Source organism: Carettochelys insculpta, chromosome 10 (assembly GCF_033958435.1).
Source record: "Carettochelys insculpta isolate YL-2023 chromosome 10, ASM3395843v1, whole genome shotgun sequence".
In the NCBI taxonomy this organism is placed as follows: Eukaryota; Metazoa; Chordata; order Testudines; family Carettochelyidae; genus Carettochelys; species Carettochelys insculpta.
Genome location: NC_134146.1, coordinates 35,772,402 through 35,796,328, shown reverse-complemented (window position 1 = coordinate 35,796,328; position 23,927 = coordinate 35,772,402). Strand labels below are relative to the sequence as shown.

The 23,927-nt window shown below is 42.8% G+C and overlaps 1 protein-coding gene across 1 annotated transcript in view; it reads left to right on the top strand.

The window, feature by feature from the left end:
• Nucleotides 1-185: 185 nt before the first annotated feature.
• The window catches only part of WDR49 (WD repeat domain 49), a 61,303-nt gene continuing 37,561 nt past the window's right edge, over nt 186-23,927 (top strand). Inside the window, exons 1-6 of the mRNA XM_075004374.1 lie at nt 186-344; nt 5,982-6,422; nt 10,150-10,326; nt 11,575-11,746; nt 21,102-21,269; nt 23,351-23,499. Of these exons, the coding sequence (XP_074860475.1) occupies nt 186-344; nt 5,982-6,422; nt 10,150-10,326; nt 11,575-11,746; nt 21,102-21,269; nt 23,351-23,499 (1,266 nt within the window). The remainder of the gene's footprint in view (nt 345-5,981; nt 6,423-10,149; nt 10,327-11,574; nt 11,747-21,101; nt 21,270-23,350; nt 23,500-23,927) is intronic.

The following is a 23,927-nucleotide window of genomic DNA, read 5'->3' as shown; positions in this document are numbered from 1 at the left end:
TGAGAATTATTACGTTTCTTTGTTTAAGTTGATCTTTCCCCTTTTGATATACGCTGTCTCAGAATTTGAGCTATTGGATTTCAAGCAGAAAAAAAGAAGAAAAAAAAGTTCAAAAATTCTCCTTAAAGGACAAGCACTGAATGAAGTACAAACTTGTTTCAAGAAGACGTTACAGTGAATCGGGCATGAGCTACACACATCTTTCATTTAATGATTCCCAGTCCAGTACTGGGTGTCTGACCTCAGAGGGAACAGAAGACACTGCAGCGATGAACAATATTGTGGAACAGCTTGAAAACAGATTAAGTATTAGTGACTTTAAGAAAATGCAAGAGATATTTATGGTAAGTGAATTTCCTAATTTAAAATATTACATGAAAGGATTTGAAGTTGCTTATCAAGGAAATATAGAAAGCAATTTCAATTATGTTTATGTAGCAATATGGCATCAAGAAAAGTGTCTACATAAGAACACAGGATGTAGATGTGAATCCAATATTAGAAATACTAGTCAAGTGAAAAAATGCAATCATGTATAATAGAATGCTGTCTGGGAAAGGAAAAAGGCAACACACCCAGTAATCTCACTGATATTTGGAGTGGCCCAGTTTCCTTAAAACATCTCTGTTCACTGCTATGCAAGGCAGCTGGGCTTCAGCCTCCTGTCCAACTCACACAGCAATAACCCTCTTTGCAGCTGAGTAAGAAGTAGCACTGACATATTTAAAAAAGCATCCTGCAAAGCTGTCAGATGCAAACGTATGACAGACACAGGGATGGAGGAGGTTGAGCGAATAGGTTGATGTAGGGGAAAAATAGAGTTGTCCAGAGTTCCAGCTGAAATTCAGCGTTTTCCTGTTCTCAAACAGAATAGCTTTCCTTGATATTAAACGTGTTCTCTAGGGTGGGCAGTGCTATTAGCAGTTGCCATCAATAATCTCCACAGGAGCTACATTCATGAAGCAGAGCTTTAAGACTTGTCAACATAGTGTGGGAAAGTGCTCTGCAGGGCTGGGATTTGCAGAGCTCGCAAACTGCCTCACGTAGTCCCTGTGTGACCCACACACCTAGGTGTCTAGTTCACTATCTCAGGTAGTGACACCTAGACCACTTACACAGAGACAATGAGTCTCCTCTATAGCCTTGGCTGTGAGCCATCTGGCTTTTAGCTCAAACTGTAGAGGCTCATGCATTAAGTTCTACAGGTCTCAGGTTCAAGTCCTGTGAGCAATTATACCTGCTAGCATGCTCTTTTCAGGGCCTTTTAAACTGCATCTACACTACTGTCCCCTTTAGAAAGAGGAATGCAAATAAGGCAAATTGGAAATGCAAATGAAGTGCTGATTTAAATATACCATGCTTCATTTGCATAATTGCATTTTCGAAAGAGTATTTTGAAAGAAAAACAGCAGTGTAGATGTGGTTCTTTTGAAATAAACCCCATTTTTGAAAGCACCCTCTTCCTAATTGTTTTCCCATTTGCCTCACTTACATTCCTCTTTCGAAAGGGGACTGTAGTGTAGATGCAGCTTTAGTGTGCACCCATACAGTCTGCTTGAACCAGTTACTCCACAAATCACACCCGTGAAGAGGGCTTTGCTGCAGCATGTTGACAAGTCGTTGTATAAAATGGGCTGCATCCATAGAGCAGAGCCAAAATTCTGATAGGGTGGTCTTGTACCTTAAAGCACTAGATTGGGATTTGGAAAACTGGGCTTTATTTTTGGTTCTGAGAGGATAAATCCATTAAGGTGCTCTGATACTTTGTCCCCCACTCCACCCCCTATGACTAAAGTGCTTAGAAAAAGTGACAGCTCAGAGAAGAGAGAGCCCTGTAACATTGCCAAAGGGGAAATATCAGTTCTTACTTTTCGTACAGTATAGCTCTCCTTTCACTTACAATGGTTTGTATCAGAGTAATTCTAGTGAAGTTGGCAGGGATATACTAGTGTGCAGTTGGTTTAAATGGGAGGGGATTCAGGCCTGATGGCTCTGAAAGACCAGCCTGACATTCTAAGCCTACTTCAATAGGCCTCTGTGAAAAATGTGTGCTGCAGAAAATGTTCTAAGCTGAGCTGTACTTACAGTTTATAGACTGCTGAGAGTAATGGGTACTTGTCAGGTAAATTGTTCCAGCACCTAATTAATTTGCACACAAACATTTCCTGTAACTCAGTATCTAGTAAGAACTCCATAGGTGACCTGAGTTAAAGTTTTCAGAGTGGAAGTATGTTCTGTACCTTCTTTAGATTATAGAAATGAGACCTCTATTTCTGGTTTTGACACAGCAGAACTTTATCTTATGAAATGTTAGCAGTAATACTGTAATGTGTGGGATCACAGAGGCCCCTTTGGGGTTGTTACCTGATGTTCTGGTCACACCACTGTGCCCCCTAGTTGTCCGCTGGGCAGCTTGCTACCCAGTCCTGCTGGGCCAGAAACTCTGGTCTCCCCTAGCTAGTGCAGAGAGTTGCAACAGCTTCCTAGCAGTTAACACAGGTACAGAGCCAGCTCCCCTATAAGGCCATGGACAGCACCCAAAAACACAGGCCCAAAGAGACCTAAAACCCCAAATAATCTGCCTGATTCAGTATTAAAGTTTTACACATAAAAGGTTTGTAAGTTTGTCTTCTTTATCAATGAAAGAGAGAAATGCATAGTGGTTGCGTCCCATCTCTCCACCCCCATGATAACAATTATTTATACTTGACTTGATTATAAACAAAAACATTTTAATAATCATAAAAAGCAGAATCTCAATGATTTCAACTGAAAACAGACAGATCAAAATGAGTTGCTGAGCCAAAATAAACAAAACATGCTAGCTAATCCTAGTACACTAAGAAATTTGCTACATGCAAACTCTTACCCAAACAGTTGTTCTAACCATCTGTTTCACCAGCTAGACAGCCTCCTAGCTTGGGCTCAGTCCTTCCCATGGTTCAGTCTTAGATGTAAAATACATATAAAACCCAAGGCCTCATGTGGGGTAGCAGTGGCCAGATACCAGGAAACCCCCATTTGCCACCCATGATACCTGCTGGAAATATCTAAGACTGAACAGGAGGCTCAGGCTAGGAGACTGTCTAGCTGGTGAAAGATGATAAGGTGGGAATTTGTGCTCATTTCAAATGTTTCTCACCTTGAGTAGCAAAGTACAAAATGGATTCCAGCATCTGATGGCCTTGCTACATGTCCTGGCCTGACAAACCACAATCCAGGCTTACAGAAACAAAACCATTCACAGAGTGTTACCTAGACCACTGCACTATGACATTTCCAGAAAATCCATAATGGACCTTATTAGTGCATTTAGAATTACAAACAGATCCACACTTCATATTTCAATGTACAAAAATAATCATGCACAAAAATAGAATATACATATTTAGCAATTTGTAACTTTAAGATATGTTACATGATGCATTTTGACTAGAGCATCTTCAAGATATGCATATTTATAAGCCAGTTTTCATAGAGCTTGGGGTGGGCGTGACAAATACTGCCTGAAGATGAAGCTCAGGGTCAATGTGTTGACCCTTCTTCTGTCTGGAGGTGCCTCTCATGAACATTCAAGCAATGCTGCTGTGATTTCCTGCCAAGACACAGTATAATAAATATGGAAGCAGCAGGCATTAGCAGAGTAAACAGGTATTGCTGTGGCATAGGAAGCTATTGTAATCGCATACTTCATCAGACACAAATTAATCTACCTGCTTGACACAATGGAATAATTAGATATCAAAAGTGCTATTTGACTAAATGCCACTTATTGAGATGTCATGAATTACTGGTGACCTCACACTAGCCCTTCATCTGCAAGGACACAGCCCAGCAGATCAGCTCAGTAATAGCATGACAAGAATTAAAATAACTTGTCTGCGATTGCTCATTTGCCAATACTGCCACACACAAGAAGATACCACTTTAAATAATCAGAATTTAGCTACCATTTCTTCCCATGCAGAATATATATGGCAGATATAAAATGTAAGACAGATCAAGTACAAAATCTTGACAGGTCAGAGAGTATTTATTTAGTGACTACAATACAAAATCATTGGCTTTAGCGTCACATGAGGTAAAGTTACCTCTGAGAGTAGTTTTTGCTTTTAAGGCAAAAAGCTTCTGTGGCCTTTGGGCCTTAATGTTCAGGGCAGATGGACTGGACTGCATTTGTATCCCCTTCTTATCTGTAGCCATGCTGTATTAGGCAATAGCTTTACCTCTGGGGTATAATTTTTAGCACAGGCTTCATATTTGTTTCCAGCTGTTCTGCTCTTGTGGCCTTTGAGACTGCTTAAAATGGATGGAGTTCATTTTGTGCAACATACACCTACAAACTACCATTTGTTTTCATAGCTACGGTCATTGGGTTTCCTTTGTGTGTGTTCAGCCTAAGAACTCCAAATTCTATTTCTCCCCAGACTATCAGTCACTGTCCTTTGAGCCCAGTATTGGGAACAAATGGAATGGTGCATCACCTAACATGCTTATGATCCATTGACTTTTCTTGGGGTATAGTCCAGCTGCAACCATCATCATTTCTGCTTACCTCGAAATGAACTGTCACTTTGAATCACGTTTCTGGAACACATTTTGTAGTGGATTACAATTTTCCAAGTTGCCTTATTAAGTCTAGTTATGTAATTTTATATCCATCTAAAAACAGGCATTATCTGGGAGTTTTGTGAGTGACATGGAAGCAAATTTCAACCCAATTTTTGCTCTGATAAGGATAGTCACAAATGCATTCACTGAGTTAGTACTTCTGGCCACACACATTCATCCAAAGTAATGTGTAAGAAAAAATACATAAAAGCAAATATACAAACACTAGCCTATATATTTATTTTTTCTTCCCATCTGAATCCTCCAAAATCACATAGTGAGTCTAACAGGGGACTATCTAAAAAGCAAAATGAAACTTCCTGCACACATACGATAGTTTACATTTTAACATAGTGTGTCATTAATGCAGGACATGGAAAAACAGTATCGCTAACAATGGGATACTAATAGGATGCAAATATGAGAATTAATTAAACTTGATATTCCACAAAGTTATCTTGAATGTAGTTATGTTACATTTTTTCATTTTTACTTAATATAAAACCTGACATGTCAGCATCTGCTAGATTTTTGGGAACTAATTGCCATAGTGAGCCTGCATAAGGCATTGTGTTCATAGCCATTTTTTTTCCAAAGTACACTTCATTTGATGGCATGAGAAAATTAATGTAATCAGAAAAAATGCAGCATCGACTGAATGGCTTAAGAGATTAATAATAAAATGCAGAACCTTCCAACTGAGTTCACCAGGTCAAATCCAGCCTGGTGACTAAAAGTCACTACCCTCTGACATCTATTCAATAGTTCATATGAGAAGTGTTTTTGGTTGCAGGTGTCCACAATTTAAAATGCACCATTGCAATTGATACTAATTAGCACCTTGGCAGTCTCAGCAGAATTTTGTTTTGGGGTGAGGTGAATATCACTCCTGTTCAAAGAGACACATGGCTTAAGTGGTTCATGGGTCTTGTGTTTGGTCCTTGGCACAAAGGAAAATTTCATCCTGACTAGAACCTTTTGACTCGAGGGCTGTCAAGCTGATCTGTTATGCACATATTTATTTGTTAAAATAGCTGTAAGGCGATCTTGTGAAGGGACAGGTTTTGTAAGATAGTACATTATTTCAGACTTTTAGATACTCTGAATAAGATTAACAGATTTATTGGAGCATAAGCTTTCGTGGGCAAAGACCCACTTCATCAGATGCATGTCATGCATGCACATGCATCTGCTGAAGTAGGTCTTTGCCCACGAAAGCTTATGCTCCAATAAATCTATTAGTCTATCAGGCCCGACAGGACTCCTCGCTGCTTTTAAAATTATTACTTCCTCTGTGGTAAATCTATGTTTTTTTTGGGTTAGCCGGGACATCAGTGCAACTACTTCATTTCACTCTGTCCTTCTTGAAGTCTCCAGGATTAAATGGGAGCATTGTCTTAACTAGAGAAGAGTTCACAGAGCAAATGTCTGCAGTGATCACACCCAGTACTAAAGAAGAATTTGGTGAGCTGTTTGACAAGATAGATGTGACCCGTGATGGTATCATTGACTGGGACAAAGTGACTTCTTTCATGCTCTTAGATCTTAATGAGAGAGATGAACGAACAAAATCATTAGTCATCCCCCAGTGGAAGAATCTCCGACTTCTTTCATCCATCCACAAAGATGTTATTCAAAATGTCACTTTTTTGAAAGGCTCTAGCTGCTACCTGACTGTAAGTAGAAATGGATTGCTGGGAGTCTGGGGAGAAAATTTAAAGCTACAGCAAACTCTGCAAATTACTACAGAAACTGTCAAGCTGAAAGATTTGTGGGTGACAGCGCTGGTCTCGCTAGCCAATGTAAACAAGGTATAAAAACCTTTTTTAAAAGTCAGTATTCGTAAAATATAATTGATAATCACTCACGTTTTCTGCTTATTTGCCCGATGTACAATATGAAGAATGGTGATGAATATTGTACTTTTGCTGAGTGGCAAATGTCAGCCATAAATGCGGGATTCAAAATCTGTAAAATCTCTCTTGACAAACAAGTAAACCTGCTTGAGCCAGCACGCACAAAAACCTGTGGAAATTAAATGCACCTCCCTGAGTGTCTTTAACAGGCAGAACTTCTATACTTGCAAGTGCTTAGATTACGCAGAAATAAAGAAATCTTTACTAAGGGAAAATTACACGGTCATAAGCTTGGGAAAACATAGTGATGAAATAAATATGTAGATAAGGAATAAAATACTTCTCCTCCTCCTGTGGCTTTGGCAGTAACCCTGGCTAACTCCCTTGCCATCCACCTTACACAGTTGATGACTAAGGGAGTTCCACTCATCTCATTAGGTCCTTGGGTATCTTCTGTGACCTTCAGAGAATCAGACATCCTCTCTTTTTATTCTTATTCTAGTCCTATTCACGCGTATGGCCCTTCCATACCTGCCATCCTTAGGTCAAAGAGTTCTAAAGGGCTCCCTCTGTAGTGCCCTAGATCACTCAGAAGGTGCAATGTTCAAAAACACTAATATTCCTTCCTCATGTCTACACCTGGTCTATATTACAAACTTATATTGGTGTAACTATGTCACTTGGGGCTATGGAATATCCACACACCTAAGCAGTGATAGTGACTGAATGCCTGGTGTAGACAGAACTTTGTTGATGGGAGAGATTCTCCCCTCAGCACAGTTAACTGTCTCTTCGGGAGGTGGAGTACTTAATGGTAACTGGAAACTCTCCTGTCAGCACAGTTAGTCTTTGCTAAGCGCTGCAGTGGCGCAGCTGCTCTGATGCAGCTGTGGTCCTGCAAAACTTTCAGCGTAGAAAAGACATATACCCCTTGTGATGTCATGGACTCGGCTTTGAGGCTCCCTGTAGGCTTTGCAGCCTTGCCACATTCTGGCCCAGAAAACAGCAGTAGAGAAGTCCACCACATTCCCTGGCCGGCTGTGTGAGAAGCAGACAATCAAGGCTCTGCAAGTCAATACAAAGAGAGCTTCTGGTCCAGAGGCACTTCTTCACTGGAGATGGAGGAATGTGGCTGGCATGGCTGGCTGGCAGAGCTGTGGACAGGACAGTGCTGGCAGGAGCTGGAGAGAATGAGAGGTAGGGCCATTCCTACCAGTATGCAAAGAATGCAGTTGCATAGGGCACCACAAGGTTTGGGGCACCAAAGTCCCAGAGTTTGCTGTAATCTGGTGGTGGTGGGAAGCAGAGCAACCCAGCCCCAGCCTGCTCTGATTCACTGTCTCCTAGCCATGTCACCCACTTTTTCTCACCACAGAGTGGGGGGGACAGTTCCACCCGTGCCCCCAAACTCCCTTCTCCAAGCAATATGGCAGGGAAGCGGAGCAGGCTGGGGCTGGATTGTTCCATTTCCTACCACTTCCAGTGAGTGCAGGGATGGGACTGACCCCTGCTGCCTCTGTGCTCTGCTCCTGTCCTTCCACAGCTCCTGCCTCATTGCCCTGAGAATTCCCCTCCTCACACAGAGGACTTCATAGGGCACCAAAACTTCTAGGCATGGCCCTAACAGGAAGCCCTGAATTGGGTGCTGTGTGGGGGGTGCAGGGGCAGAAGGGAGCATGTGGCCCCAATGCCATGGGTGGGAAAGACAAGGGGCTGGCCAGATACCAGAGTCCCTGGGCAGACTGGGGGCTAATAGGGGGACCTGGCACCCACAGGAGGAAAGGGTGGGACTGACCCTGTGCTCATCGGCAGGAAGCAGAACGAGCTGGGGCATGTTGCTCTGCTTCCTCTGCTGCTGCCAGTGAGTGCAGGGTCCTGAACACTGCTTCCAGCACTGGCCCTGCTAGTCCCCTTGGCCACATTGCTTGGGAAAGGGGGTGGGAGAGAAGAGGTGGGCTAGGAAAATGGCAGAGAGAGGCAGGATCTGGGATGGTGTGGGGCTGTCCCAGCCCTTCTCTTGGCAGGGCAGTGGGTCAAGTGGCTCGTTGCCCGTCATGTCTTCCCCACCAGTCACTCCTGGGTACTGTGACTCTATTTCAGACAAAGCCCAAAGCTAAGGGAGAAGATGGTGGCCATAGGAATGTGGCCCAGGGAATAAGAATTGATGGCATTAGAATGAATGAACACAGCAGGCAACTGGTACCCATGAGGTCGCTGGGCTGCGACCCAGACAGGCCCACCAGTTGGGATGAGGGACAAAGGTGGCAGTTTCCCTGGGGCCCAGCATTTCAAACAGGCCTAGACCTCTGGCTGTCAAAGTAGCAGCAATGGTGGCCAGAGCTGTGGGTCCCTTTGAAACGCTGCGGTAGCACTGTACTGCTGCTCTGGGTGCCTATCTTGGGGGAGCGTGGGGGATGCCAGGGCTGACTGCCCTAAGTCCTGCCCCTCCTGCCCTTGGCCCACCCTTTCTGGGGGTGGGAAGCTGAACCTCCTCTCTACCTTGCTAGACCCAGAGTAGTGAGAAGGCCTGGGTCCCACCCCCAATCCTCTGGTGGGGAAGAGGCCTAGACACTGAAGCACCCCAGAGACGCGAACTGAAGCGTAGTGGCCTGGCTAGAGAATTACAGCAAAAGGGTGAAGACATTGTTCGAGGAGGGAGCTCTGGCCTGGAGCAGCAGGAAAGAGAGGGAGCATGCAGGCGCACACAGTCAGCTGGGGCACTCGCAAGAGGAGCATATACTTTGTCACATCCCTGAACACTAACAACATTTTATATGAAATGAAGTTCATAGGGTTATTTTATCTAAAAAGGGTAACCCCTAGCAAAGCTGAGGAACATTTAAGTCCTGTTAAGGAAAGAACAGCTCCAATGCTCAGGTGGAGGTAGTGCTGCAGTCACTGGATTCGCATACAATACATTCAGATGTATTTTAACTAATTACTGAAGCTTTACTAGGGCTGGGTGAACAATTTTTACACTCGAGGGCAATTGTTACCTTTGGCTCAATTCCTGAATTGCCAGAACACTGTAACTTTCTCATATTTAATTTTTAGTCAAAAAGATACATTCCATCATTTTTACAAATAAACATTGGTTCCAAGCTCATTGAGTTTGTTGCAAGTTTTTGAGATAAAAAATAAATTGAAGTTGTTTTGATTGGACACACATGTCACTTGGTGGGGATAGATCCTGTGCTACATTCAGCTCCCAATGGTACAGCATAATGTGGATTTTGCTCAGGGAGCCCTTTGTGGCTTCATGATTCTCTGCCTTAGCTCAGTGGCATGTTAGCACTGGTATACAGGGATCTTATCCTGTCTGGAAATAGCCTGAACACGCAGTTTTACTGAGGAGATTTCCATTTTTGCTACCTGCCCAGGCTGGATGAGAGTAGCTCTTACCATCAGGTTTGCATAATCTCCATACTTGCAATTTTGAATTTGAAGTTCACTTTTGGAATGAACATTTCTTTCAGGCAATTTGATTGCTAGAATATGTAAAGGGCATATACAGGATATTTAAATGTAGTTCTCCAGAAAATAATTGGAGATGTTTTTGTTACAACATTTGTCTTGCTGTAATTTTGGCCAGTTCATACAATCTGTTTCATGTTGAAGGATATTTTAAATGCTCAATATAGAAATGTTGGTCTAACACCCCACCCGCAACTTGTCTTTCCAGATAGCTATTGCTTTTACAAGCAAAGAGATCTGCTTCTATGAGCTGAATTCCAAGCAAGGGTTGTCTCCTCAGTACAGGCTGCATGGGCTGCACGGAACAGTAATATGTATGGACTATTGGTATAACCCTCATGATGGACATGAAGCTATTCTGACATTGGGAGATGTCTCTGGACAGGCAAGTATGCAATAAACAAGACTAAAAGATTGGCACTGTGACTTCCCTATGTCTCAGCAGATAACTTTCCTTAGCAGTTGAATCATATCATTGTTGTCCTTTGCCAGGTAGTTATGGAATTTTCACCACAGATTTCTTTGAGTAGTGGTGGAAGTTTAACAAGATAGGGACTGAAAGTCTGAAAGCAGGCTTGTACTTGAATAAAATTCTAAGGTGAAAAACATAATAAAAATATTCAAGTTGCGCACTGTTATACTACGTATGATATTACAATATGAAAAGGTAGAATACAGATTATTGCTATTTTATAAGGTGTTAAATGTTATTGAGAGAAAAGACTTCTCAGGGCATTTAGGACACCTCTTGTCAATGCAAAATTATAGCCTACAGTGCATTTTCTACTCTTTTATCCAGCTATGTGATGCTGACCTCCTACCTTGAAAGACTAATGCTGCAGTGTTGCAATTAAGAAGCTTCGCCTATTATACAGAATAAGTTGTTTCAGTTGCATGCCACTATTCACAGTTAAACACCTTATACCACACTAAACAGTCTTTTCCCAGCCTATGTACTTACTCCTGTCAATTAGTTTTAGATTTGTCACCCAGCCAAACTATATACATTTTAGCTTTTTCAATCTATGCTTATAAGCATATCTTTGCAGCCTCATTAAAGAAGATCACTATGATAATGTTACTGAAACTCAAATATCTGCATGTTATGGACATATAGTAAGAGAGAGACTTTTGTGTTCAATTTTGCTGCCTTGCTGTCAGCAGTGATGGACACACCACCTTATGCAAAACCCCAGTTTGTGCAACTTCAGTCAGTCCTTGATTAGTCAATAGTGGCTTAAATCAAATCAACTGGGGAAAAAAGGCACAGTTCATAAACATAATATAAACAGCAAGTCACAAAGCACTTTATCCTTAGGGCTTCTGCTTCTGTCTTCCTCCCTTTAACTCCAAAGAGTTTGAAACTGTCATTGGCAGACTGTTATCTTTCCGGGTTACACCCAGTTCATCTTCTCCCGCTCCCTTGCCCTTTCTGGTTGGGTTTGCCTTTTAACTAGAGTTGGTGTGGTGTGTATGTATGTGTGTTTCCCCGTACCTGATAGTTGCTGTATTTACTATCTGCAGGCAGAGATTGTTCTCAATGACTTCTGCCAATGTTTAGTATGGGGCTGGTAGATCATTTCTGCCCCCCCGACCCACCTTTTTGGTTAAATGAAAGTTCTTTCTTTCTCAGGTGCAAGCTATTTCCTTTACCACGGCTCTGATCTCTTTGTTTGAACGACCCGCTAGCTCCCCTGAAGGTGAAGCAACCATGACAATTAGCTGGCAGGAGCTGGTCTCTGGGTATCACAAATGCTGCTATACGTTAAAGCATAAACTTCATTATAAAGACTGGGTCAAGCAAGGTACTGAATCTGCACAATAATGAAAGATTTAAAAAACTCCCATGCTGTATGCCATTATTATGTTCATTAGCAAAAGACGACAGTCTGCTTGCCTCTAGAAGTCATTGCTAATTGCATGTCTAGGGAATCTAACCTGGAAACAGGTACTGTAACTATAGTAATGAGTATCACTAATGCAGGGAGATTTTTTTCCCCCCTTGAAGGCTTTCTGCTACATACAGTTCATCTTTGCACATAAACTCTCATGTAGATCAGAAGGAAGCACTTGTGGTTTCTAGTGTCTGTGTCACTTCTGCCCAGTTCTCGTCATAATAATTATTCTTTTTTATGTCAAAAGGTGTGTGATGGTGCACATGAACATTTGGTGCCCCCATGGAAAAGATCCTGAAGTCCTGCACCACTAGCATCTCTGGCCAGGCCCTGCAAATCATTAAGCAGCCTGGGACATGAGGAGTTAATTCCTGAGTGGCTTCCGAGGTAGCTCAGGGAGTTATCAGCTAATTAGATGCAGCTGAGGCCATTTTGGCCAAGCATCTTAAAAGACAGTAGAGGCTGATGGGGAGAGGACCAGACGCCAGGGAAGGGAGTTTGTGCTCAAGGAAACAGAAAGTGCCTTGTATGGTTTATGCATTTTGCACATTTTGAGTTTACTTGGAAAAATACAGGTATTATATGATAAAAGAGTGTCAGCATGGGATGCAGTGTGACCCTGGCCCCGGCAAAATCAGTGTTAAATCTCCCATTGACTTTAATGGAGCCAGCATATTATGTTTGTTGTCATTTGGGATTAAACTAGAACACCCTGGCTCCAGGAGCATGTTTTGTGATTGAGTATGTGGACTGCTTCTTTTAAAATTGAAAAAATTGGCTCTGTTACAGCCTGGAGTAGAACAAGAGAATGTTATCTAATAGCTGCAGGTAGTGCAACAATATTAGTGGTTTTAGGATCTCCAGCGTTAGAGGTTCACCACCCTGTCCTAATAGGTCTCTGGAAGATTACTTGGCCAAAGACCATTAAGGTCTGTAGGTGACAGTATTGGGCTGAATGAGGGTATCCTCTGATTTGCTGGTACAATTCTGCTCCGACCTGTTCCTCCTGCGTCCCTAACCAGAGCTTGTGGTGGATTGGGCATCTTAGTAGTTCCACTTCAAGGTGCATCCAGTAGGAGTCCTATTGCACCTCACTCCAGTGGAACAATAAGATGGACATTCTGAAAACAAACATGCAAATCTAGGGTTGCCAGCATAACTCTGGCACTAGGGAAGAAGTAGCTTGGACAATTAAACACTATGGGCTTGTCTCCACTATGTGGGGGATCACTGCTGCAGCAATCAATCCACCAGACATCAACTTATCGCGTCTGCTTCAACATGACAAATCAATCTCCAGGCACTCTCCCGTCAATGCTGGTACTCCACAAGGACAAGAATAACAGCCAGCATTGACAGGAGAGCCGCCTCCATTGACCTTAACACACAAAGGCCATGTCTACACTAGCCAAAAACTTTGAAATGGCCATGCAAAAGGCCATTTCGAAGTTTACTAATGAAGAGCTGAAATACATATTCAGCGCCTCATTAGCATGCGGGTGGCCATGGCCCTTCAAAATTGATGCGGCTCACCACCGCGCAGCTCGTCCAGATGGGGCTCCTTTTCGAAAGGACCCCGGCTACTTCAAAGTCCCCTTATTCCTATGAGCAGATGGGAATAAGGGGACTTTGAAGTAGCTGGGGTCCTTTTGAAAAGCAGCCTCGTCTGGACGAGCCGCATGCCGTGGCCACCCACATGCTAATGAGGCACTGAATATGTATTTCAGTCCTTCATTAGTAAACTTCGAAATGGCCATTTGCATGGCCATTTCGAAGTTTTTGGCTAGTGTAAACATAGCCAAAAGATGCTGTGGTAAGTATGTCAACTTCAGCTACACTATTTGTTTACAATAACGTACGCAGCTACTATTTGTGTAGCTGAAATCACATAGATTACATCAACTCTGTGGGTTAGTGTAAACAAGTCCTCAACCCCAGCCATATGGTTTAAGGGTCCCATCTCAGGCTTGACTCCAGTCCCACAAGAAGCCAAACACCTGGTTATCTGAGGACTTACTGAAGTTGTCAGGGGCATGGACTCCATGGATGCCTGGAATCTTGACCTTGATATGCCCAAGGAATCACTGGTTATGGTTTCTCTAAGGAATATGACTATGAGGGAAAGAGGCTTCTGACTCAACCATTTATTTTTAGTGTGTGAAACCAAAGCAGATTAGCTGGGGTTTCCTATATCTGGAAAGCTCCATTTTCAACTCCTAGAAACAATAAAAATCAGGTCAAAGATCCTTCAAGTACACCTGCTCATGTCTCCTTCTCTTTGTGAGATTTTGGTTATAAGGACTCCTTGCCACTTTCTGTAGCTTTAAATAACCAAGTGCTTTATTCATGCACACCAGGCATCTGATGTTCATTCCTAAGCTGTTACAGGGAATGTACAGTTCAAACCCAAGGACGTTCATGGGGGCTGCAGCTGTCCATACACTCATGTAGGAGCTGGAAAGATGGAGGGAGTAGACGACTCCACTGTATCTTTTTCTCAGGGACTCTCTCATGGATCAGTCTGAATCTGGCTGTGAGTAATAAACTGCAGTCATGGTATCTGGCTCTGGTCTCTATCCTAAGAAAAGCCCACATTTTCGTAACTCCAGATCAGCTCAGTCATTTCACATTAGCAGGCAAACATTTTAAAGTGTGTCTTCACAAATGTAGTAGGCCAAACACTTTTTCTACCAGAAGGCCCTGTTAGCTTCTGGGACAAGTCGGTGCACACCATGTTGTGTTTTGTTTTCTTGCAGCTCATGCTGTTAGAACACATTCTCTCCTGAAGAGCCTTCCTGCCTTCCTTTTGCTTTCCGGGTTTTTTTTGGACTCAAGGGTGAGGACTAATTGCAGTCTCTGCACTGAGCAGGTACGCTGCTTACTCCAGGCACCTCAGATTGGACACCATGCTAAAGGAGCAGGGATTAGGAAAAGTTATTGCCTCACTATTCCTACAACTAGCTGTTTGGAGCAGGCTGTGGAGAGCAGGCTGTGTAATGTGCACACTCTCCCTCTGTGGGGGAGACAAGAATTGTGCCTCCCTCCAGTGCAATGGCTAACTGAGCCTCCCTTGTGTAGGGGTTACTCTGTCCTGCTTCCTATTTAGGCCTGTGCCTGACTGCCCCAGAAACTGCATGTTTTTTTGTTTTTAACTGTACATAATGTAACCAACCAGGCTCGGGTTCCCTAGAAACGAGGCTGCACCCAGAAGGCGAGTGCTCTATTTAATTTATTGAAAGTGTGACACCTGCAACGGGAGCCCCGGAAACGCTGCAGTCACCAGTGGGGGAAAACCCGACGCGCTGGAGCTTCGCTCGGGAGAGAGGCTCTGTAACAGGCCTCTTAACACTAGCTCATAAAGCTTAACTCATTAACATAAGATTGCCTAAAATTGCCTATGCATTCTTATCACTATCTCTTGTGGCCTACCACCAGCATAGCCTTGAAAAGTTGGCAAGTGTGCTTTGTTTTGCAGGTGTTGTTATGGCAGGGTTAGTTGTTTTGCAGCTTTTCACCTTACACAGACTGGTCTGTTTAGGATTCCTCTGAGGATTCACAGAGGGGTCGGACTGCACTCTTGACCGTTACAAAATCTTCTCGCACCCTACAATAAACTATGAGAGAACTATAAAATGTGCTTGTATACCAATTTTCATTACTGTAAATGAGGCACTTAGGTCTGCATTTATTCATATGGGCTGAATTAATCATGAAAGATAAATCAGCAGGGTCTGGTAATGAAAACCCATCTGGAGTGCTGCGCAACTTCTGCATTGAGTACAAAGGCAGTAAAGTAATACACTGTCAGATCTAGTTCTCAATGGATCCCATTAAAGTGGGTTTATTGCTTTCTGAACTGTCTGAGCTCATTTTCTGACATTGGAAAAGTAAGCAGAGGTGCAGTGTGAGACTTAGACCATCTAGTGATGTCTAGCAGGATTTTCTACTCTGTCCACGTGTGGAAATGAATCATGGTATGGCACAGATCCTGGCACTGCATCAAGGCAATCTCTTTATTCAAATGGATATATATAGCATTGATTTCCTGATGTGCTGTGTTGGGCCGGAAGTGGGGAGACTCATGCAACTCTGATAATTACCCAGCTGGCAGTGCCAAACAGTACTTTCCAATGGGGCTGTCAGATCAGCCCAAGCTTCTTAAGACTAGCCTATGTTAGCTCTCTAGTGCAACCAGCAAGAGTAAAGAGCTCCTCTGCTTGTCCTGCTATGTGTTAAATCCATATTACTCTTTCATATGAGCTGTGATGGTACCTGAAAGCATCTCTAGGTAATTCTTGGTTTCCTCTTCCTCATCTTTGCTTCATTTTTTTTTCTGAACTACTGTGTAACATTGCCATGTGCTACATTGAACCCAGTGCAAATGCAGAACTAAATCATGAGGTACTTAAGTTCAGACAACTCCCATTATAAGGAGAAGAGCTTGCAAAAGCACTTCTGGAGTTTCCTGGCTCAGCTGTATTACATCAGTACAATAAGTAACAGTAATGTTCAATGTTCCATTACTGCTTCTTAGGTCTTCTGTTGATAAACTAGTATTTTCCTTTCTCTGTTTTCAGGTCAGTGTGCTTGGCCTTTTTCTCACTGAGGCTGCATCTAGACTTAACTTGAAGGTCGATGGCTGCTGTGTGAGTTTTGGAATGCCAACTGCATACCAAAACTCAACTTTGCAGCTGTCAACTTCTGTGCCCCTTCTTCATGGCAGAAGGTGGATGGGAAGAGCACTCCCGCCGACCTTCCTCACTACCATGCGGTTCAGGAGGAGTTCTGGGGTCGACGTTGACCCTGGAACATGCCGTTTTGCACATGCCCAAAATGGCACCCTGAAGTCGTCTGTCTTCTCCAGTAAGTGTAGATGTAGTCTGGCAGACTCCAGATAATTCCTCCTCTTTGTTTTTGTTATAACCCCTGAAGGGCATACAAACCACCTTCAGACTGTTTGCAATTCTTCTTCAAAGCTTTTTGTATTTGATGAGTTCAGCCTATCTTTAAGGATGCACCTTGTAGTCTTTCCTGGAACTGCTTTCATTTTACTGAGACCCACTTTATTATTTTGATGTTCAAAACAGTATAGTTGTTTGTTTTTAGTGTTGCTAATTAGGCCTATTGAAATTAATGGAAAGGCTCCTGTTGACTTAGTGGGCTTTGGAGCAAGCCCAGACTAAGGTTTATGGGTAAAATTCAGTCTTGTGCAGAGGGCTAGCTCAAAGTCAATAAACAGAGGAGCCAACAACCCCTACAAGCCCTTGGGCAAGGTGAGGAAGGGCCAGATCTGTGTACCCAGAAGGGGTAAATCTGAGGGCAGCCTGCCCTCAGCACCACCTAGAGTGCGCTACACCCCCCCCCCCACCCCTGCCTTTAGCACTACCTGGAGCACAGGGTACAGCTTTCCAACAGTGATTTAAAGGTCCTGGAGCTCCAGCTGCTGCCACTGCTACTGTACTCCTTTGAAGTGCCCGGTCTCAAGGCAACTGTCGTTCCCACCGCCCGTTCCAGTTGGCAGGCCTGTCAGTACGTGACTGAAGTCCCATTTTGAGGATTTAAGTGGTGTGTGCAGGCCTTGTCCTTGGCCTGTTTTAGGAATGAATTTTACTCCATTGGTTACTATACAATCCCAGGCTTAACAATTCAGTTCAAAATTTACCCACTTTCTAACTGTTCCCAATGTGCAGGTACTTCTCTCTGAATTCTGAATTTTCTGTAAACTTCTCTCCAAGCGTCAGAATGTTTATGTCTATTTTTTTTTCCCCAAGAAAAACAAATCACCTGCATCCTTCCCATAGCACCATTCCTGGAGCACAGTGATAGAAATAAATCCATCTTTACAGGAAAGATTTTTCTCTTTTCTCGGATTGCAGGTGTATAATTTTGAATGGAGAATATCATAGATATGATATTAAATGACCTTGAAACACTAATCAAGGGGAAGTGATTGGGGGAGAGAATTACATATACAGTACTTAAGAAGTGTGGCGGAGGCCCTTGCTGCTAACAAGTGGGTCATACACAGAAAGGGAGATGATAGGCTACAAGACATTAAAAGGAGTGCAAATGGGTATGTTCTTTTTTGCCGTTGTGGTAATTCATGTAAAGTGGTTGTGTGTGTGTGTGGGTGATGGGGGTGGAGAAGGAAGCAGAGTGAATAAATACAAATTTAACACTTCCCAATGAGGTTGAATCCTTGAGAGCATGAATGTGTTAAAGTTGAGGGGCAAATAACAGAAGAAACACCATAGTTTGTGAAAAAACAAGAAGTCCTGTGGCACCTGGTAGACTAACATATTTTGGAGCATAAGCTTTTGTGGGCAAAGGCCCACTTCATCAGATCATCTGCATCTGACAAAGCGGGTCTTTGCCCACGAAACCTTGTGCTCCAAAATATGTTAGTCTATGAGGTGCCACAGGACTTCTTGTTCTTGAAGATACAGACTAACATGACTACCTCTCTCATAGTTTGTAAATGCAGAGAGAGCACCTGACACATTGATAAAACACTTTATAGATAGTCAGTGCCATGTAGATGTCCTGTACTCTCTGTCCTTTGTCTACTAAGGCTAACATTACAGATTTCAGGAGAGACTGGATTGTAAAATCACAGTACAGGGAAATGGTTCATACAGTGTGTAGGAATTCCAGATCAAAGGCAAATATAAACATTTTTTTGGTTTCTTTTATTTTTGTTTTGTTTTAAGGATGGGATTTGATCAACTTCCATGAAGACTTGAAAGAAAAGTGATAAGTTTTTTTTTTTTGTCTACTGTCATTCATGGGGCTAGGTTATAATTCACTGAGGACAGCCAATCACAGTGTGACTTGTTGCCCTTGCTGAACAGATGATACAGAGAGGCTCAGACCCACATAGGAATCTGCATTGGATCTGAGATGCCCAAGGTCTCAAGTGACAATTGCAGCGGATCTTTGACTCTTCCTAAATTTGCCGGTCCCATGGGATCATGCACCTTGCCACCTGTTCTACAAAAACTATTGAACCACAGAGAGCCATGTGACACTATTGGCAAAGATGAACATTTTCTGCAACAAATAGGGATTCTTTAGTTAAAATTGCATTGGTGAGAATAGAAAGTAGAGGTAACGGGGGAAGGGTCCACTTTCCATCTGTTTTAATTTGTGTTGCTGCCTCTACTGTGGAGTTGTATGTTGCGGTCACCAGTTATTCTGATGATATTGGAAGGAAATGTTAGGGTTTTCCATGTTTGTGAATAGAGTGAAATAGTTCATCATGCTTTTATTGTAAGACTATTTGGGGGGTCATATCCCTGGCTGCTGTAAACTAATGTAACTCTCAATGAAATCAGTAGACCTAGGCTAATTTACAGCATCTGAGGATCTGGACATAGAAAATATTTTATAGATCACATTTTGAGGACAAAGCTATTCATTTGCAAAACATTTGGATACAAAATGACTTTATATTTAGATATTTTCATGGCAATGTTTTGGTTGTTTCCAGTCCCTAACTTACATTTGACAGTAAGCATCCTTTTCAATCTCAGTTTGCTCCCACTTTCTCCTTCTCCATGTAGACGAGCATTTTACTTTACCACATACTTTGGTGTTATACTTTAACCTCCCCTTTTAGTCAGATATTCTTGATGGAGCTTGATTTACAATGCATTTAGTTGGAAACAAATTTGTCTTTGTAACAAACTGTGCAAATGACCATGCCCCTGAAAAGTACATCTTTCCACAAAAGCTACGTATGAACTCCAGGTTCAAGTCCTAGAACAATACTCTGAGTTTGATTTCCAATTTGTTTTTCCCGATGGACTGCAGAGCAAGAATTGTAATGGCATTTGAATTTAAAGTTGATATATAACATAGTAATATCCTAGATAGACGCGTTATTTGATCACACGATAATCATCCTGTAGCTGTGTTACCATGGACTTGTGCAGGAGTAATTATTGTATAAAGTAGACTTTACATTTCAGTATTGGTTTACTGAATGAAAAATAACTAGCCTAATAACATGGGGCCATATTGTGTCACCAGTTTTATACCCAAGCTACCTATAGAACTCTGGAATTAGAAACCAATGGCAAAACTCGGTAATCCGCAAGAGATTACTATGTGGAGAGTTAGCTGTTACCAGTATATAGCAGTGGTTCTTAACCTGGGGTGCACGCACCCCCTGGGGGTGTGTGATGCCCTTTCTGGGGGTGTGACATGCCAGATATTTCAGAAGGTAAATCATTGAAAACACAAATTAAGCACAAGCACATAAATACAAATGCTTTGTTTCATCAGACCTATGTATTTATTAACATTATATATTTTAATGATTACTGTACTATACAAACAAAAAATTAATGTTTTTAAGCTAATTGTAGTGAAATTATCTTGCTACAAAATACAGTGTATTGCCATGTTGCGGGATATTTCTTGATGCATGTGCAGATGATGATGTGGCAGTGCAGTGGCTTTGTTTGCCTTCAGTTAGCTGCTAACTGTTAGCGCATTGGTTACAGTTTACTTCCACAGCAAAACGCCGCAGCATCTCTGGGTAGTACTTGTGTATTTTTGTATGCCTACTGTACTATTATTTGTGGTGAGTAATAACATAATACTATTTTACATATATTTTAATATGCATTTAAAAGTCTATAGGCCCCCCATTTCCGTTTTGGGGTTTTGGGGTTATGATAAGGAGTGCGAGAACATATTTTGAAAACCAAAGGGGTACAGCCTGCAATAAAGGTTAAGAACCGCTGGTTTATAGTGTTCTATATGGTTCATTAAGTCACCTTTCCAAAAAGTCAATGAGACTTCATTATATCAGCAAAGCAGTGTGATGTATTTTTACCACTTTTCAGTTACACTTCTATCTTGTCCAATTACAAAGTACTGAATTCCCTCTAATACAGCTGAACTTCATGAGATTTGAAGCTGCTGAACACCCTGTAATCAGACCCACACTGTATACTGTATGTCATCTATGGATCCATCCTTGCAATGTGCTGAGAACTGTGGCCACAATCCAACAAAACATATAAGTAAGTGTGTGAGTAGTCTTGGATCCAGGCCAGAATACTTAGGATTGAGCCCTATGTGCCTGATCCAAACCTCTTTGAAGTCAAGGTTAGTTTTATCCCTGACATCAAAAGTTTGTTTTTTTTAGTTAGGCTTACATTGAATTTACATGTTTTTAAAAAATAGAACTAGCTCTGACTGGATTATATTAAAAGAAATGCATTTTAAGGTTTCTCTTTTCTCTTTCATCTGTTAGTTGCATACAGCTCTTCTTTAGATGCCTTTATTTCCAGTGCAACCAGTAATGTTAACACATTGGTCCTGGCTTGGAGGGAAAAATTAAAGTCTGGTCTTAAAACCACATCTTTCAACATCGCACAGGGAATTAATGCTTTTGACTTCCACTCTCGACTCAACTTAATTGGTATGTTTTAAAAAACGGACTAAGTTATGTTCTAGAGTAAAGCAAAGGGGGCAAAAAGGGTCTAGGACTCTGTGTACATATATAGGCATTTTATTTCTTTGTAAGGCTATTGCTTGCAAAAGTGAATGAGTGACTCTTAGTATTTTATATATAAGTGGGGATCTTTTATATTGCTGGCTTATTAAGTGGAAGACAAAGCAGTTGTGGGGAAGGGTATAAGAGAAATTTTTGCTCAAAAAGTGCAAGTTTAGGTTAATTCTGAATTATTACCGATGGGATTACAATGGAAGCTGTTCTGGAATAGTAATTACTGTAGTCACTACCACATCCACATTTTCACTTGAAACATAAACAAACCCACTCCCATTTATCACTATCAAAACAAAAATCAGTCAAGTAGCACTTTAAAGACAAGCAAAATAGTTTATTAGGTGAGCTTTCGTGGGACAGACCCACTTCTTCAGACCATATCCAGACCAGAACAGACTCAATATTTAAGACACAGAGAACCAAAAACAGTAAGCAAGGAGGACTGTTTTTGGTTCTCTGTGTCTTAAATATTGAGTCTGTTCTGGTCTGGATATGGTCTGAAGAAGTGGGTCTGTCCCACGAAAGCTCACCTAATAAACTATTTTGCTAGTGTAGGGAATGTGGCAGAAGGAATGCAGTGCTGCTGAAGGCTGGGAGGAATGAGTCTCCCAGAGGTCATCTGCATGAGAATGCAAAAGGTGTGCATGTGTGATACCTTTTCAGGCAAAGCCTAATGGGTAGCAAGTAAGCCATGAGATTTGGTCTATTGTAAACATGTAGTTGTAAAATCACAATTTAAGCTGACACTTAAGGTGGGAGTTGTGAGATCTCACCAATGCTCTGGGTTGTTGTGGGGGGACAGGGCAGTCGCCTTAGCTGTGTAAGACATTGATTACACAGGGCTCCCTGGTTTAAAGCATTGTGAGAGAGAGGGGAGGGGTATGGGTTGAGCCAGCTTGCTGAGTGCCTTGGCCCTGCCTATGCCTTGGCTGTATAGCTATAAGCCTGGCTTGACTAACCCTCCCCACCTGTTAAAAGATAGAGCTGGATACTAGGGTGTTTGTGAAACCCCACACTAGAGATACCAAGAGCTGAAATCACACAGTGGCAGCTGAGGCCACACAGCTGAAATCACTGGGTTCTGCCTTAGGGCAGTCCCAAGCAGTGGGGTTAGGACTGGCGGACAACAGCAGGACCAGCGGGCGGCTGGTAGGAGCGGCGGCGGCGGCGGCGGCAGATGACGGCGACCTGCGGGCGGCCGGTAGGAGCAGCGGCGGTGGCAGACGACGGCGACCGGCGGGTGGCCGGTAGGAGCGGCGGTGGCGGTAGACGACGGCGGGCGGCCGGTAGGAGCGGCGGCGGCGGTAGACGACGGCGGTAGACGACGGCGACCGGCGGGCGGCTGGTGACAACAAGGGGAGGCTACAGACAAGTGGACAGCTAGTATTGCCCTGGTGATGTATATGTGGGCTTTGAGTTTGGGACTGTACCGCAGAGGGTACACCCTGTAACTGTGTGTGTGTGGAAAAGGGCCAAGAGCCCCAGCAAGAGACTGGGTTCTACTGCATATGGGGATGGTATCTGGGTAAAAGGGGTTTTGTCTCTTCTGTGCTGAGATATACTGCATCTGTCGCTGTAACCTTGGGGTAGGTTACGGTCATTAAACAAGCCATTTCTATCTCAGACTCTGTGCTTGCGAGGGGGGGGAGAACCGCCTTACAGGCACCCAGCGCGGGGGTGAAATTGTCCCAGGCCACTGGGTGGGGGCTCGAGCCGGTTGATTGTATCCTTGATAGGAAAACCCCACAAGAGTTGAACCCGGCCCTTCTGGCAGGCATCTGGCGTTAACAGAAGGGTTACACTAGTCTTTAAAGTGCTACTTGACTGCTTTTTGTTTTGATAGTGTATAGACTAGCATGGCTTACTCTCTGTTACCATTTATCACTGTGTGTTTCAGAGAGATCACAGCTTTTAAAATTATTAATAGAAATAAAATCCCCTTTTGAGAGCCCTTTTGGTTGTAATCTATTTTGCTTTGTGATTGTGAACAGCAACTGCGGGCATCAATCACCAAGTTTGCCTCTGGAACCCCTACGTCACGTCAAAACCTGCTGGAGTTCTTCAAGGCCATTCAGCCAGTGTAATTGCAGTTCAGTTTGTTACTGAAAGAAAACAGCTTTTCAGCTTCTCAAAGGATAAGGTAAATATAGAAATGGTCTATAGGGCTCAGTCCTGCAGTCCCTATACTGCCAAATAGTATTGAGTCCACAAGGGCCAGATTTTGAAGAGTTCTGCACACACAAGTGAGGCATTTTCAGAAGTGTGCCAGCAGCTCCCATTGTGACACACCTCATTTTTTTTCTCCACACCCAACATACATGGCTCCTTTGAAAATTGGGGCCATTTATTTTGGTGCCTAATTCTGAGCTGAGCTCTTCTGAAAATATGACCCCAGTTGTGGGTGCTAAAAGTTTGAAAATCTGGTCAGTAGTGTGTCTTATTGCTGGTCTCCACTAGAAAAGTAGGTTGAGTCAGCTAGGTCACTCGGGGGTGTAATGTACTCTAGGCTCGTGTTTAGCGCCTATGTAGACAGTGTTAGGTCACAGGTAGAATTCTTAGGTCCACCTA